Below are 16,127 nucleotides of genomic sequence, written 5' to 3'. Positions count from 1 at the left end.
CCTCTAAACCAATCGACGCTGCGAAGATTACTCACTGGAATCACTTCACACCTAGAGAAGGGGATGTTCTTTTTCGTCACATTATAGTTTCTGCTTTATGTCATCGAATGCAACGTCTTGTATTAGTATTTCTGCTCCTGAGCCATGTGCTGCAGTAACACATTCACTGTTAATACCACGTTGTGCAAAACTGAGGAAAATCCGTCGCTGGCTTCCATCTTTTCGGGGGCTTTTTTGCAAATATATGCTGGCATCAGTGGGTATATGTTAGAGAAAGAAAATCTCTTGGAGCAACGAAATATTTACGATATAAACAAGCTTTGTATGATTTTTTTCCCTGAAATTATAACTGGTAATGAGCCAGCGTTTGCAGATTATGTTGTATTAACTGCTTGTTATTTGATCTGTTCTCAAAGCTCAAATTGTGTTGTCAGCACTTAGAAATACAATTATGTTGTTAATCCCACGGGGAAATTCTGTTGTATCATGTCGCATTATGTTGTATCAAGTCATACCAAGCGATATATCATGACATATTGTTTTCTATCATATCTTATCTTATTGTGTGCCACAACGATTGTTCCATCATATCAATCCAGCTTGTGTCTCATTGGAAAATGCTATGAGTCATATCATATTGTGTTATATCGTATCATATCACGTCATGACATATCATGACATGTCTTTGTTACATCGTGATATAACATGATGAATATTGATCATGTTGATGGGATGTGACACATTGTTGCAGCGTATCGTAGCTTACGTGATGTGTCACACCCTATTGAAAAAATATCATGTCATTTTATCATGACATGTCTGTATTGTATCTTCTATTGTTACTCATGGTGTTGACTATGTGGGACATATTGCCGCGTATTGTAGATCAAGTCTGTGTTGCATCCTATTAGAAAGTATTGCATCTTGTCATTGTATCGTGACATCACATCTATATTGCATTGCAATATAAAATGATGAAATGTGATGTATTGATAGACTGTGACATATTGTTGCACATTGTAAGTTATGCAATGTGTTCCATCTCATTGAAAATGGCATATTGCATCGTGCCATTTTATTGTGACATACCACGACATGTCTGTATTGTATAACGTCTTGTGATGTTACTTATTGTGTTGATGCTGTGTGACATATTGCAGCGTATCGTAGATTACGTTACATGTCGCATCCTATTGAAAAGTACAGCATCGTGTCATTTTTGTCGTGACATACCATGACATGTCTGTATCGTATCACGATATAATGTCATGTGACTTCTTGTGAAGTGACGTGTCTCATTCACCTGCCATCTTATCACAACATTTCGTGGCTTAGTTTATTGTGACATAGTGTATCATGATCACACGTATGATATGATGACAAACTGTTGTGACACTCTGTCATATTGTTAAATTCTGTATTCCTATACTGTATTATTTTATCGTCGTTTACTGCGATTAGTCATGATATAGTGTGATGTGTTTTTGCAGATTGTATCATATTGTGATTTGCAGTGTGATGACATATAACAATGTTGACAATGACTCCTGGATCTGGACTACCTGTGTGTGTGTGTGTGTGTGTGTGTGTGCATGTAGGTTGCATATTCCAATAAAAGCAGTAAATGATGTGAAGTGGAGCTGCTGCTACGGCTGCTGGTGGCAGTGCAGGACCCCTTACCTACTTCTATGAAGTTTGGTGATTTAAAGGAAACAGCACAACCACAGTTTTCACACCTCTGTCATTGACGCTCCTCTCTCTCTCTCTCTCTCTCTCTCTCACTCGCAGGCTTATAAATGAGGGCTTCAGGAGAAGTTCCAGCACTTTGAGCTGCTTCGAGCCACAGACAGACGTCCACCAGCCTCCGCGGCCAGCAGAAGGGAATCAAACCGAGCGTCATAATGGTGACCGTGGCCAGGGCGGCGCTGTGTCTGTGCCTTTGGTTGATTGTGAGCGAGATCAGAGGATCGTACATCCCACCAAATATGAACAAAACCATCCATTCCCTGCTGCAGCACTACGTGAGTATACACACACACACACACACACACACACACACACACACACACACACACACACCATACTAGTACCACAGACACTAGTGTACATGCCACCAGTGCTAAATGCACTTCTACCATGTCTGCTACTCTCTGTGATGCTTTGAACACACACACACACACACACACACACACACACACACACACACACACACACACACACACACACACACACACACACACACACACACACACACACACACACACACACAGTCCCTCTGGTGTCTTGCATTTACCTCTTCACCTTCAACACAGTTTCCTTGTGTGACTTCCTGCAGCTCATTCTGCCACAGTGTGGTCGCGTGGTACATTCAGGGGGTTGGAAGGTTGACTTTTAAAATGGAAAAAAAAAAGAAGAAAAAAAGACAACACAAATGTCACAGTGTTCCTGAATCCACCACCGGCTCATCAAATCACACTTGTTGAATTTCAGCTTTTCTGATTTGCAAACTTTGTTTGCAACTCTAGAGGCCATTGTTTGGTGCGTTCAAGGACCATGAAAAGGTTTTGGCTTTAATTCCTGCAAATTTTGAAAAGTGTGATCGAAGAATGTGGTCATATGTCTGACGGTCATTGAATGCGCCAACAAAATACAAAACTGTCCTGAAAGTCACAAAGTTACAGTTAAAGATATTTCCACTTTGACCTAATACATTGAGAATTTGGATCTTTTTTTTTTGTAAGTGCTGAAAACTCCAGACATTCTTTGAATGCACCACTCATAATAACACAAAATTATAGTGATATTTATGAATTTAAAGAAATAACTAAACAAATTTTTGGGGCAACTGAATATTGAATAATGAATATTGAAACTCTGATGCCCGACAGTCCATGAACGCATCAGTATGGAACATTTGCTAAAGTCTTTCAAAGATATTTACTCACATTTATGTTCCTATACTTTATATTTTAAGTTTTGTTGGTAGTTTAAATTTGACTGTGAATTTGACGGTCCATGAATACACTACTGAGAATAGGAGCAAATCATTTAAATCTGCTCAAAGGTGTGACATATCAGTCCTTGAATGTACCAACAATATTGTTTTTTTAAAGAATTAATTAATCAATAAATTATTTTTTGTAAAGAGAATCAATTTTATGGAGCTTTGTAATGATTTGCAACGACACAAACACAAGTTCTTAGTTCATTTATTGGTTGTCTTTTTTTTTTTTTTTATAGTTTCATTACCAGCGCTGGTCCTGAATGGACCATCAGTGACATTTAGAACAGTTAGAATTGATTATTTCTATAATCGGCGTGTATCTTGAAACTCTGATGCCCACAAACGCAGCATCTTCAAAGTCATTGAGTTTAATCTTTAATCTTTAGAAAGTGAGCAGCGATTCACAATATGCAATCAAGTCCAGATGTCGGATGGCATTTAAAAGCATCATCAAGTCTAAATGGTGAAGTCACAGATTTGGTGCTTTTAGGAAAATGACATTTTCTGTTGAACTCAAATTGCTAACATGCGTTTTTCTCTGTTCTTTTCACTTTTTAATTTTATAGAAGATTTCAACAAGAGAAAGATTTAACGGGAAGCCCATCTTCGCCAAAGAGCTGCTGTCCGGGAATGCAGAGGTCAGTGAAAGTCAACTTTACCATTCATGTTTGTTTATTTTTTTGGGAGGGTTTTTTTTTTTTTGTATCTATTTACCAGTGTTCTAAAAATAGTCAAATCTTGATAAAGTGCTGCATCACTAATTGAACTCAGGAGGTTCTTCTGCGTTTGTTCTTCAAAGCTGATCTGCATAATTGTTCTTTTTAAAAAAGTGTGAAACTAGAAGAAAAAAAAAAATCTTTAAGTTCTTTATATTGAAAGGCTAATGTAGCTTAGCATGAAGACTGCAAAAAAGCGGGAAGATTCCAACACCACATCACTGTAAAAACATACTTTCTTAATGTAGTTTTCCTTAAAAACTTTGAACCTGGCAAATAAATTGAATATTTCTCTTTATTCACAAATGAAGTTTGCTAAACAGTGAGCTTTAGATGACTTTAGTCATATCTTCATTTCTGGGAAACCTGTTTTCTATTTTAATGGTAAGCGAAGCTAACTGACAAGCCTCCAGGCTAAAAAAAAAAAAAAAAGTGCCTTGGTTGTTAAAAAAAAGTTAAAAATCATCCAGAGAAAGTTAAATGCTTGAACCTTTTCAAAAATAGATAAGAATAAATCTACTTTAAGGCCATTGTTTTGACACAAGAGTAACTATACAGTCAATCAATGTGAGTAATCAGATACTATGAGTGAACTTTACAAGCACATTTTCGCAGTTTTGCAGTTTTTATGCTAAGCTAGGCTAACTGGTTAGCCTCTGTGTCGAAAGCATGACTGAATCTTCATGTCAAACGTTATTACTGATCTACATGTTAAACTAATTTTCCTCTAACCATGACTGAGTCGAGACAATTGAAACACATTGTAAATGCCTTGCAGCGATCTTAGCTTAGCATGTTTCCATTCTCCCTTTAGTTTTTTCAGAGGATTTTGCAACAGCAGGAACAAACCTAGAAACTCCTAACGCCACTATCCCCCCCCCAAAAAAAACAGCTAAAGAGTTTATTGTAGTTGACTATAATGTTTTCTCTGTTTGTTTCAGTCGATCTGGTTCCGCTGTTTCCACTTTTTATGCAAAGCTAGGCTAATTGGTTAGCTCCCAAGCTTGGTGCTTTTACACAAATCTGCAGAATTCTGGACAGTTCATTCAGGATGTTTGGATTTCCTCAGATTTAAAGTCTCCCAGTCAATATTTGAGCACTTTAATAAAAGTTTTCTGTGAATCTCCTCATTATCCACATTTTAGTTGCTGAGTCAGCAAATCCAGGGAGGGTAAAAGTCCTCTGGTTTCCTTTTTGCATTGCTGTTTGTTTTGAGGTTTCTGGTGTATTTGTGGGATGTTTTTTCAACTTTCAACAGCAGCAACTTTCAGATTCGGTCAAACTTTCACTCTCTGCAGAGAGTCGGTTCGGCTTTCAGCGAGACGAGCTGCGACCAGGTTTCAGGTTCACAGCTGAACGTTTGAACACAAACTCTGTCGAGTCAGCGCCACCAAAAATTTTATCTGCGAATATTCAGACGATAATAATGACAAAGTTAACAGCGTTCCTTATCAGAATAATCTCATATGTAGTCATATGGAGCAATAACACCATTTTAATATCAGTTAACAAGAGGAATTATTCATTGGAAGAATGAATATGATTATAGTTGAATTCCAGACGTCAGTGAACTGAACTGACGGAGGATTTAAAAGCTGATTTTGATATAAGTATTGACAATGATGCTTGTTCGCGCCAATTAAATTATGTGTGACTAATCTATTTTATTTTATTTTTTTAAATGATTCCATGATTGGAGACCGTAGTGTCACTTTTGGAAAGACGCTTTAAAAGTCACCCGTCTAAACTGAACTCTGAATCTGAAATCAAAATTTTTATGTTCTGTTTGGGAAAACATGTTGGTAATATGAAAATCTGGAGATCGTTCTGGCCGGACGAAATGTGTTTTGCTCTGAGAACAATTTAAACACGGAAACCTGGAAATATTGCATTTTGTCAGAATATGATGCGTACGTTTTACCCCGGAAACCCAAGTATCAGAGGGGCAACGGAAAAGTCCGGGTTTCAGAGGAACTGAATCATCACACGAAGAAGGTGTCAAGAAACATCTGTTCCTCTTTGAGTCACAGTGTTTTAATTTGACCTTTGCGTCGGCCGTTTCCCGAGTGAGGAAGGTGTGACATGAGCATCGTCAGTGAATGAGGAAAGGAAAAAACTCCCTTATTTAGAGGGAGAAACCTGCAGTCTGACGTCAGGATGTGAAATATCTCAGCCCAGTTTTTGCTCGTTGTCGATGAACAGGTGAACTACTGCTGAATATTGAAACTGTTTTATTGGACCGTCACTGCGTCGGTTAAAGTCGCCAAATTTGAATACCCGCTCTCAAATTGTGCAAACTGCGCCACACGCAAATGTAGAAAACCAATCAGGAGATGCCTTCAGCATTCAGTTAAACTCAGTTCGGTTCCCGTCTCCGCCCTCAGATGAAGATGGTGTTCCTGGGCGGCGTCCTGGAGACCTACGAGAAGCTGCTGGACCAGATGTTGAGGCAGCAGCCCACCGCCAGCCCCGCGCCACAGGCGCCGGGCTCGGGCGTCACCGCCGGACTGAGCGTGGCCACGTCCGACGCCGGCGGCGAGGACGTCCGAGGGAAGCTGGACTACATCCTGAAGAAGGTCCGGGAGCTGAAGAAAGTTCGCTACGATGAACAGGAGAAGCTACTGCATGGACTGCGGACCCTCCGGCACATCCAGGTAGAACTTCAGTCACGGTTTGAAATCAGGGTTTGGACTCTGGTTTTATACGTGTAAAGGTTTATCAGAGGTTGAACTATAGAAGGTCTATTGGTGGCACAGCTTTAAGTCGAGCAGTCAGCTTCTAAATCCGTTCATTTAAGACTTCATATATTGAAAGACCTTTGGTGGTACGGGATATTTTTAAGGCCTAAAGTTGGACTTCGGCCGTCGCAGGTGAACGATAATCGTGGGAGAATCGGGCAAGGAATCTTGAGACCGGTTCAAGGACGGTCGTTGTCACGGTAACCAAAACCAACCCGCAATAGAATTCCGACGGTGTCGGATGTTCGGGGTGGCGGTGACCGACGGCCGCGCGTGTTTTTGGTCACTTTTTCCATGTTGTCGGAAAATTGAAGACCATAACGGCAAACGCCAACGTGAAATGCTCGCGCTTTCGTCGCGCAATCTGCACACAGCAAACCTGATGTCGTGATCCAGTGGAAATAAAGGAAGAGAAAACAGAAAAAAAACTAGATTTTTTATTTAAATTTTTTCTAAATTTCGAGGCTTAAAGTAGGATTTGGAGCGGTCAGTTGGACCTGAAAATAGACCTCAGACAGACTTATCTGTGTACAAAGTGAAGTTTATCCCGTCCTGATCAGAGGGGTTCATAAATGATGGAGAACAAAGCTTTTTTCTGACAAATTTAAACCTTGGCTGTAACATTCGATCTCTCTCTCTCTCTCTCTCTCTCTCTCTCTCTCTCTCTCTCTGTCTCTCTCTCTCTCTCTCTCTCTCTCTCTCTCTCTCTCTCTCTCTCTCTCTCTCTCCCTCTCCCTCTCTCTCCTCAGGTGGATAACCACACGGTCCAGAGCAAAGCATTGTGGGAGCTGCCGTGGCTGTTTGAGGAGGCGAGTGCGCTGGCTGACCCGGCGCGGCAGCAGAGGCGGCTAAAGCGTCAGTTAAGGGCCAGAAATCATAGGAGAGGCTGAAACGAGAGAGAGAGAGGGAGAGAGAGAGAGAGAGAGAGAGAGAGAGAGAGAGAGAGAGAGAGAGAGAGAGAGAGAGAGAGAGAGAAACTCATAAATGGACACTGTAGACTTCCAATTTTTACTAAACATATGTTGAATATTGCTTAATATTTTTTTTATAGTGGCAGCCAAGGCCTGATAAATATTCTAGTTTTTGAAAAAGAAAAAAAAGAAAACTATATTTTTTACTAACCTGTTGATACTTGAAAAGCAGAAAATTTTATCCTGAAAGTACTTGATTTATTTATTTTTTTCAAACGGTATGATTAGTCAATTGTGTCTACATTTGCATCAATGTTTTTAAATCGTAAAATCAAATACTACAAAGTACTTGATGTAATTGTAAAATCTATCATTATCTATAAAGCGGACTCTTATTGGATGTTATTGGAAAAGTGTCAGGAGCCGAACTATTCATAATGAATAGTTATCATAATCTGAATAATAAATAGAATATTAAAATACTGAAAGTTCAATTATGACGCAGACTGATTGGATGTCAAAGTGGGAGGAGTCAGGCGGAAGCAATAGCTTTGATTGGCTGAAGAAGCTGAAGAAGTTACAGTGACTATAAATTACAATAGCTTAATAAAATTCTGTTAAATTTAGAATATTTTATACACTATTTTTGGTAAGTTTTATCAAACTGTATGAAATTACGACATTCATGGTAAAAGGAAAATAATTGAATCAGATTGACGACGTTCTGCCTGTTGTTTTTGATTGGATGGTGAGGCTAAAGCACAAAAGTGGGCGGAGTCAGATAACCAAAATAACCTTTTTTAAAACGTTTGTCCTTTTTTTTTTTTTCACTTTTTATTAAAACTTTCTATTTAGGGCAAACTAACATACAACAAGTCCTGTAAATCCCAAAATATGGCACTTTTCAAATTACAGCTCTCTGATTGGTCCGATTATTCCTAACTGGAATTGGAACTTTTTTTTATTTTTTCTGATGAAGCAGCTTGTTTCTGCTGTTGTTTCTATCAGAACTGATGATGATGATGATGATGATGATGATGATGATGATGATGATGTTTACAATATAAAGCACAGCAGGTTAATACTGACGTAATTCACAAGTACAGTCGAAGTACCAAAGCTTTTCAGGGACATTTTAACTGACTTTTTTTTTTTTGAATAAATTCCATATTTATTTTCCTATTTAAGTTGTTATTTAATTGTTATGACTGATTATTGTTTATTTATTGTCTATTTATATATTGGCACATGCAAACAATTGCAAATAAAACCGAATTACCTTCTAAGTGATTTCTCCCCTCCTTCTTTTTTAACAACCTCAGTGGATGAAACTCTTTTGTTTGCTACATTACAAAACAATAACCTGTGGGATTAAAACAACAGATTACATTGTCAAAGAGCCTGGCTGATAGATTTCTCTCTTTCGTGGTAAAAATTTACTTTCCGTATCGTGGAAACTAGGGATGTCCCGATCACACTTTTTTGCCCCCGATACCGATCCGATTTTTCAGAATTGAGTATCGGCCGATACCTATACTTCCCCGATCCGATACTCACATTGCTATTGCAAATACACTCAATAGTCTATTTTTGGAGCAACTAAGATGTCTGAAGCTAAAAGCACGATTGGCAGAAGCTTTGTTTAGCTAGAAATTATTGTAAAACTCGCTTATTGAATCAAAATTCTTCTCTTTCTCTTTAGTTGTTGTTGTAAACTGAGGGTACATCCACACGACCTGGCCTGCTCCCAAAAAAACATCCACACCTCACTATGTACACGGCTCAACACGAGGCCTCAGGGCATGTAGTACACATGCCAGGCCTTTAGGGGCGCTGTGACTCACCAAACACGATAAAAAAGCAGAAGAAAACAGACCACATAGAAATTTAGAAGTAGACTTCTGCACTAAACATATAAACCACTATATATAACTCTAGTTTTATAGGTCTATGGCGCCGCTCCGTCTGCTTCTAGCTTCTGCAGCTCGAGCGGAGCTTCTAGTCCCTGGTTGTTGTGGTTATTAGGTGACGTTGCGGACTGCGTTTTTTTTTTTTTTTTTTTTTAGATCGGCGGGGTGATCGGCTGGATTTGCCGATCCCCGATCACTCACAAATCACTAATATCGGCCCCGATCCGGTATCTACCGATCGGATCGGGACATCCCTATTGGAAACTAATAGCTGTGGGGTTTTGTTTTGTTGTCTGTACCATAAAAGGAGTCAGAGTACTACATTGGCTTGTTTTTAAAAAAAAAAACCCTCTTGGAAGCTGGTCTGACACTTCCTCTTGATTTCAAGAGTTCCCCTGTGGGATTAATGAAGTATTTCGATTCTAAAAGAGTCCAGGCGCAAGCCAGAAATGCGCCAGAATAGAATGAAAGAGATGTTTTTCATGGGTGAGTATAGTTTTTTGCAACAGGTAAAATACATACATGCAGACAGACAGACAGACAGACAGACAGACAGACAGACAGACGGCTCAACTTTCGTATTTATGAAGGTAATAAAAGAGTCCAGATGCTAAATCAATCCCTTCAGAGTAAAAGAAATGGCGAGTGAATAATATTGCAGCACATGTGACACACAGGTCGACTTCACAAACAGACTAATATTCAACAAATAACAAAATAAGTGTCACTGTTGTATCATTTCTTCATTTGTTCACATCTTAAATGACTTAAATAGCCCAGAGAACGATAAAAGGTTTGTCTGTTTGCCCAAGTCTGGGCAGTTGGTAGTTGAATGCTATTGGCGGGGAGTTAGCCGAAGGGCCCAGTTGGCGGTGCAAACCAACAGTTTATGTATTGAACGAGTCCAGATGCTAAACCAGGGGTCGGCAACCCTGTGGCTCTTTGAGCCTCGGTCCCACTGCAAGTACATCCTGCAAAAAAAGAAGAAAAAAAAAAAAGATTTTTTTTATAGATAATTGATGAGCAAATACAAACATGTCTGAATATGACCACAGTGTCGTTATTCAGCTTCTTATCTCGGCTCGGTGGTTCAGACTGCGATCTGTGAGCGGTTGTGAGAGTGAGACAGACTTCCTGCTGATAAAGGTGATAAAGAAACACTTTGAACAGACTCTGATGATCAGAATTTCAACCGCAGAAAATATGACATCTCGGGCTGTTTGGGTACATTTCTGTAGTGAAGGAGTCTGGGAACCAAATCTGTCAGTTTCACAATAAAACAAAATAATAATCTGGGTGCTAAAATTAGACTGATTTGGTCCAGAAAAGTCACACGACTCATACGCATAGATCACTCATGAGATGCAGGAACTTTTGCAACAACACGAAAAAATTGACAACATAGAGGTATTCATAACCCAAACGAGAGCAAAAACTGAATAAAAACAAAAGTACTCTGTATTTTCGACAATATGTGCGCCCCGTGTGGTGCAGGGGTTACTGCCCTCACCTCACAGCCGGGCCTTTCTCTCTGAATCGCTTCAGATTGTGATTCGCTTGCTTTCGTGTGTTTCTCTTATCTCCTTGTAAATCATTGTGAATTGCCGTGTGTCTGAATGTCGCTCTGTAAATACATATGCTTTGTCTTTCATTCTCAAACTTTACGCCGGTCGATTGACGAATCCAAACGCCGCGGCCGCCCGTAGCGTTCGCGTTGACAATCTTCCACTCGTAGACATGCGAAAAGAAAAAAAAAAAAGACATAGACTCACTTCCTCCCGCTCCTGCAGCAGCATTGTCTGCAACAAGCTGACTCACACTGAAACCTGCGCGCACACACACACACACACACACACACACACACACACACACACACACACACACACACACACACACACACACACACACACACACACACACACACACACAGACAACAAGGCCGCAGCAGAAACAAGAGGTGAGAACTCGGTATGCAAAGTCTGTCTCCTTGCTGGGTGTCGTCATGGTTTCCAGACTCCTCCACCTCCTCCTCCTCCTTCAGGCTGTCGATTATCATTTAATGCCAGAAGACAGCTCCGTCGCCCTCTACTGCCGGTTACCTGTCATCATATCATTGCTTTTGCAGCTTCATAATCAACTTAGTTGGACGTAAAACACACAGTCAGCTGTTTGGTGTTTTAAAGAGTTTAGAAAGTGGAGCAGCATCGAGGAAACGTTTTTGAAAGATTTGACTTTGGCATCCCCGAGGGACCAACATTTGGTCCTTTTTACGTCTTCATTTTGCTGTTTGAAAAAAAATCACCTCCATGACATCAGTATGAGATGGTATTTTGAGGTCTGTTGGCAGCAAACATAGACAAGAGTATCATCTGTATACAATATTTACATACGCCTCCTTTTAACACTTCTGACATCAATATAAGGCAGAATTGCACGTCTGTTGGAAATTAACACGGATAAGGCGTCGTCTACATTAAAACGACAATAAAGTGTGCCTCAGGTAACGCAACCATAATCATTTCCAAGAGTTTTGTCTTGGAGCAATAGAAGATGAAGTATACTATGTACTTTTTCAGTGTGTTGGTGACAAAAATAAAATAACAGAAACAATCGGATCCTTTCGAGGCCTTGCCTTTCGAGCTCAGTCTCTCATAAACAACCGTAAGATCAAAAAAGCAAACAAATAGTACTCCATCTCTGTGCAGACAACCTATTTTGTATATATTTTTATTCGGTCAAAAGCTGTGAGAAAGTATCTTATGATATTGAGGTTCCTCAGGGATCCTCTTTATATCTCTCTTTAAAGGCTAAAAAAGCATTTCTGCGGCTGCAATGAGAGGTTCTTCTTATCTATACATTTCTTCTCTAGTCCTGATGTTGACGGCTCCTCTTGAAGTTAGTTTTTTTTTGTAACTAACTAATAAACGAACGGTCCCAGCATTGATCCCTGAGGAACTCCGCGCACGGCGCTGTAAATGCAAACCTCGAAATAAGTCATTAAAATTTAAAAAATGTAAATGAATCAATGAATCCTCTTTTCGCACTCTGCAGTGTGTGTGTGTGTGGAGCATGTGTGAAGTCCCTGTGAAGCTGCTCGTCGACCACACTGACAAACACACCGCGGTGACTCTGTTGTGGGGGGAAGCCCATCTTCGGTTCTTAGAAGTCGCAGCTGTCAAGTATCACCCAGAAAAAGCACAGGGAGCTCAGGGGTGCGTTGTGGGCTGCAGTTACTGTAAAAGAAGTCCACCTGCCATTTACCAGAAGTGACGTATAGCGAGAGGAGGAGACGCCGGCATTTTGCGGGGCTGCATAAATCCTGCAACCCACCGGTGACCCTGCAGGATATCGCACCACCCGACCGCCGGCATTCGGAGGCATCAAGACGTACAAGCAAGGACTGTCCAGCGTTTGTTCAGTACTTTTCAGTAATGAATTACATACTGTCAGGTCCAACCTCTGAACATTTATTAATTCTGCAAGGAAGAACACACACAAGTTAAGATGGTTTTTACTCGCGAGGAGAACGGACAGAGAGTGTTTCAGTTACAATCTCCAACCCGCTCTGAAAAACCTCTGCCGCCTCCTCTCCTTTTATTAGGGTTCCTCTTATCTGAAAACAAGGCACTTCCCATCTGCAGACCACATTCCTCCTTACCATAAAAGATCCCAGTGGAGAAATACAAGTCAAAATAGATGAGAAAGAATGTTGGTACAATGAATGTGATAACCTTTCGCAAGATTATTCCAACACATACGTGACGGGAAGACGGATTATATTGGAAAAGTGACGTCCACATGGTGGAGTAATAATAACAGCAATGGAAGGAGGTTGAAGCTGCTGACTCATACGACTCAAAATGAAACATTTTGGTGCAAAATACAAAATAACCCCGTGCCATCACATTTCTGCCCGACCACCTCTCCTGGTAGATATATTGTTGCGTCATCTGTATAAAAATGGATTTCGATTCATTGGAAACTTTAGTAAGATCGGTGTCGGGAAATGTCAGGTAAATGAAAACAGTATAGTGGCCCGTGACAGGTACCTTGTGGTACACCATTGTTTAAACTAACACTGTTTCAGGTCAATATAAAGCCAAACCTGGACAGGAATTTGGTGTTTGGGCCAAACCGCAGCTATCGGACGGACGACATAAGATTTATAATGATCTTTATCGGTTCGATGCGTTATGAAATCAACCTCAGGAGGCGCAGAAGATCGTCACGGTTTAAAACGTACAGGTGCAACATATAGAATCTCAACAATTTTAAAAATGTAAAGACTTTTTCTGTAATTTTTCTTTCACAATTACAACATTTCAATAAACTACAACATTGTTGGCATTTGGCAAAAATGTTACTTGTGATAAACTGAATAAAAAATAAATAAAAAATGAAATATTGATAATATTTCTTTAAATTTAGATTTATGATCATTTAGATTTGCATGGCTTGTCTGATGACATTGTCGAGTTAAAATTCTAATTATAAGGTTAAAACTAAAAAGGGATGAAATATCTGAGTTCATAACCAGTTATTGTAAAATATGTGGAAGTTTAATTTTTAGACTTTTTAGACTTAAAGCATCAAAAACAATATGAAAGTCTAACATTTCTTCTCACTCATATTCACTCCTGGTAAATCTGTGTTGTTGTATCGTCATAGAAATTGCATAAATCCCCTGTGGTATCCCAAAGTTATAAAATAGTTTTTAATGCAGGAGTCCAGCGATTCAATTCCCGAGGTTTTAAGTACATCACTGATGTAACTGCTCGTAAATGTAGATTAATTTTCATTTTGCACTTTGGTGCATGCTGTGGTGTCTAAAATAAATAGTTAAATTCAAGAAATTGCTGATGTAGATATTCTTTGTAGCTTTGTTTCATTGGAAATGCTGACTGTAGATCTGAAAGAAAAAAAAAAAAATCACATATACACACACACACACACACACACACACACACACACACACACACACACACACACACACACACACACAGCTCATTAACATGTAAGGCTCCGTGGTGCGGCATTTCCATGAAGTTGTATGTTGTTTCCTGGTGCAAAGGAAGCTGTGAGTGGGTTAACAGCAACCACACACACACACACACACACACACACACACACACACACACACACACACACACACACACACACACACACACACACACACACACACAGAGTTATGTTTTGTATCACCTGAACAGTCTGCAGAAGCACTCTGCAAATGTACAGAAACAAAACTATAGGAGACACTTAAGAAATAATTGTTACAGATGCGATTCTAACATCCTGCAAGGAATTAATATACATTTTAAACATAGTTTGTTGATTTCTTATACACAGTTGTTTTAGATTAGAATGAAAAAGAAGAAATCCCGGCTAGCTCAGTTGGTAGAGCATGAGACTCACAATCTCAGGGTAGTGGGTTCGTGTCCCACGCCGTGCGCCACCTTCCCTTCACCACCTGCAGGAAGGTTCTTAAATGGTGCAATGTGATCTGGGTGACGGTGCTCAGACTGTCACCCCCGCGACCCGGAAATGGATAAGCGGAAGAAAATGAATGAATGAAAAAGAACAGATAATTAATAGATAATTAACATAGAAACTTCTCTCATTAAATCAAAAACATAACAACTGCAGCAGGTCATCAAGACTGCTCAGTGGATCATTGGATCCCCATTACCACGCCTAGAGGAGATCTACTCGAGCCGGCTCCTCCGGCGGGCCACAAAGATCCGGAATGACCCCGCCCAACCAGGACACATTCTGTTCTCCATCCTCAAGACTCAGAGTCATGAGAGCTCGCACCAACAGATCTTCCCCATGGCTGTGAAGAGACTGCTGCAGGGATCATGACCCCCCCCCCCCAAAAGAACTTGCACTTCAATACCGCACCTTACCAAAGACTATTTTTTTTTATTTAAATGTGAATGTGACATGCTGCTGCTGCTATTTGTGATGCAACAAACGGAATTTCGTTGTACTTGCACAATGACAATAAAGCTTCTTTTTTTTTTTTCTTTTAAATATGTTGACTTTTAAATACATTTTTTTTAAGTGGAAATACATGTATTAATTTAATTATTTTGTTCAATAATTGCTTTCTGAACTCTTTCAACACTGTAGTTATGGTAAAAACAAATAGCAGATGATACTTTCATGAATCCAAAAGAAAGGTTTTTGTTTGTATATTTGTGTTTTTTTAGGCCCTTATTGTCAAATTAGTCATGAGTCATGTGGCTGTAGTGATTTTGATGCACTTCTGTCTGGTGACCAGCAGGGGTCACTGTCACTCTGTGTTGGACGTTCACTCTTCCATTGCCTGGTAAAGTTACTCTTATGTGCTCAGTGCTGGATGAGTCACTACTAATTACATTTAAATTGTTGTACTTGTCTACCAGCTCCTGATTGACCTCATCCATACATTTTTGCCAGGGCTTGGTGAGTTCCAGAACGATCATCTGCTTTTCAAATCCAACATAACGATCACGTTTGGTCGAAGCGGTGTTGGCGTCATGCTGCCTGGGAACTTCAGCTGTTTGCCAAGGTCCACCTCTAGTTGCCAGCCGGTGGCGGAGGTGAGGATGCTAGATGAGTGCGCGCTCACAGACCCCCGTTTGATCTGGGCCAGAGTTCACTTCAGGGACTTTCTGGGAAAGTCCACTTCGTTTGGGCCTCTGTGAACGCTCCCCAGAGCTCTGGTCCAGATCAAACAAGGGATAAATGGCCTCATTGAAAACGTCTGCAGACTTTCCAGAAGACGGGGTAATCGGCCGACATGTAGAGCGCAATGCATTTTGGGTATTTAATAAACAAAGATAACCGCGCAAATCAGAATAAGC

At 40.1% G+C, this 16,127-nt stretch overlaps 1 protein-coding gene across 1 annotated transcript; it reads left to right on the top strand.

Moving 5' to 3' along the window:
- Positions 1 to 1,896: 1,896 nt before the first annotated feature.
- LOC308126885 (interferon gamma 1-like) lies at positions 1,897 to 15,141 on the top strand (the record flags this gene model as incomplete). Its single annotated transcript, XM_080491576.1, has 5 exons — positions 1,897 to 2,021; positions 3,571 to 3,642; positions 6,105 to 6,374; positions 7,208 to 7,324; positions 14,926 to 15,141. The coding sequence occupies exons 1-5, from the start codon at positions 1,902 to 1,904 to the stop codon at positions 15,139 to 15,141; spliced, it is 795 nt and encodes a 264-aa protein (XP_080347702.1). The 5' UTR covers positions 1,897 to 1,901.
- Positions 15,142 to 16,127: the final 986 nt, after the last annotated feature.

Source organism: Lipophrys pholis (genome assembly GCF_963383615.2).
Source record: "Lipophrys pholis genome assembly, chromosome: 22".
Taxonomy (NCBI): Eukaryota; Metazoa; Chordata; class Actinopteri; order Blenniiformes; family Blenniidae; genus Lipophrys; species Lipophrys pholis.
This window is presented reverse-complemented; position numbering and strand designations above follow the sequence as displayed.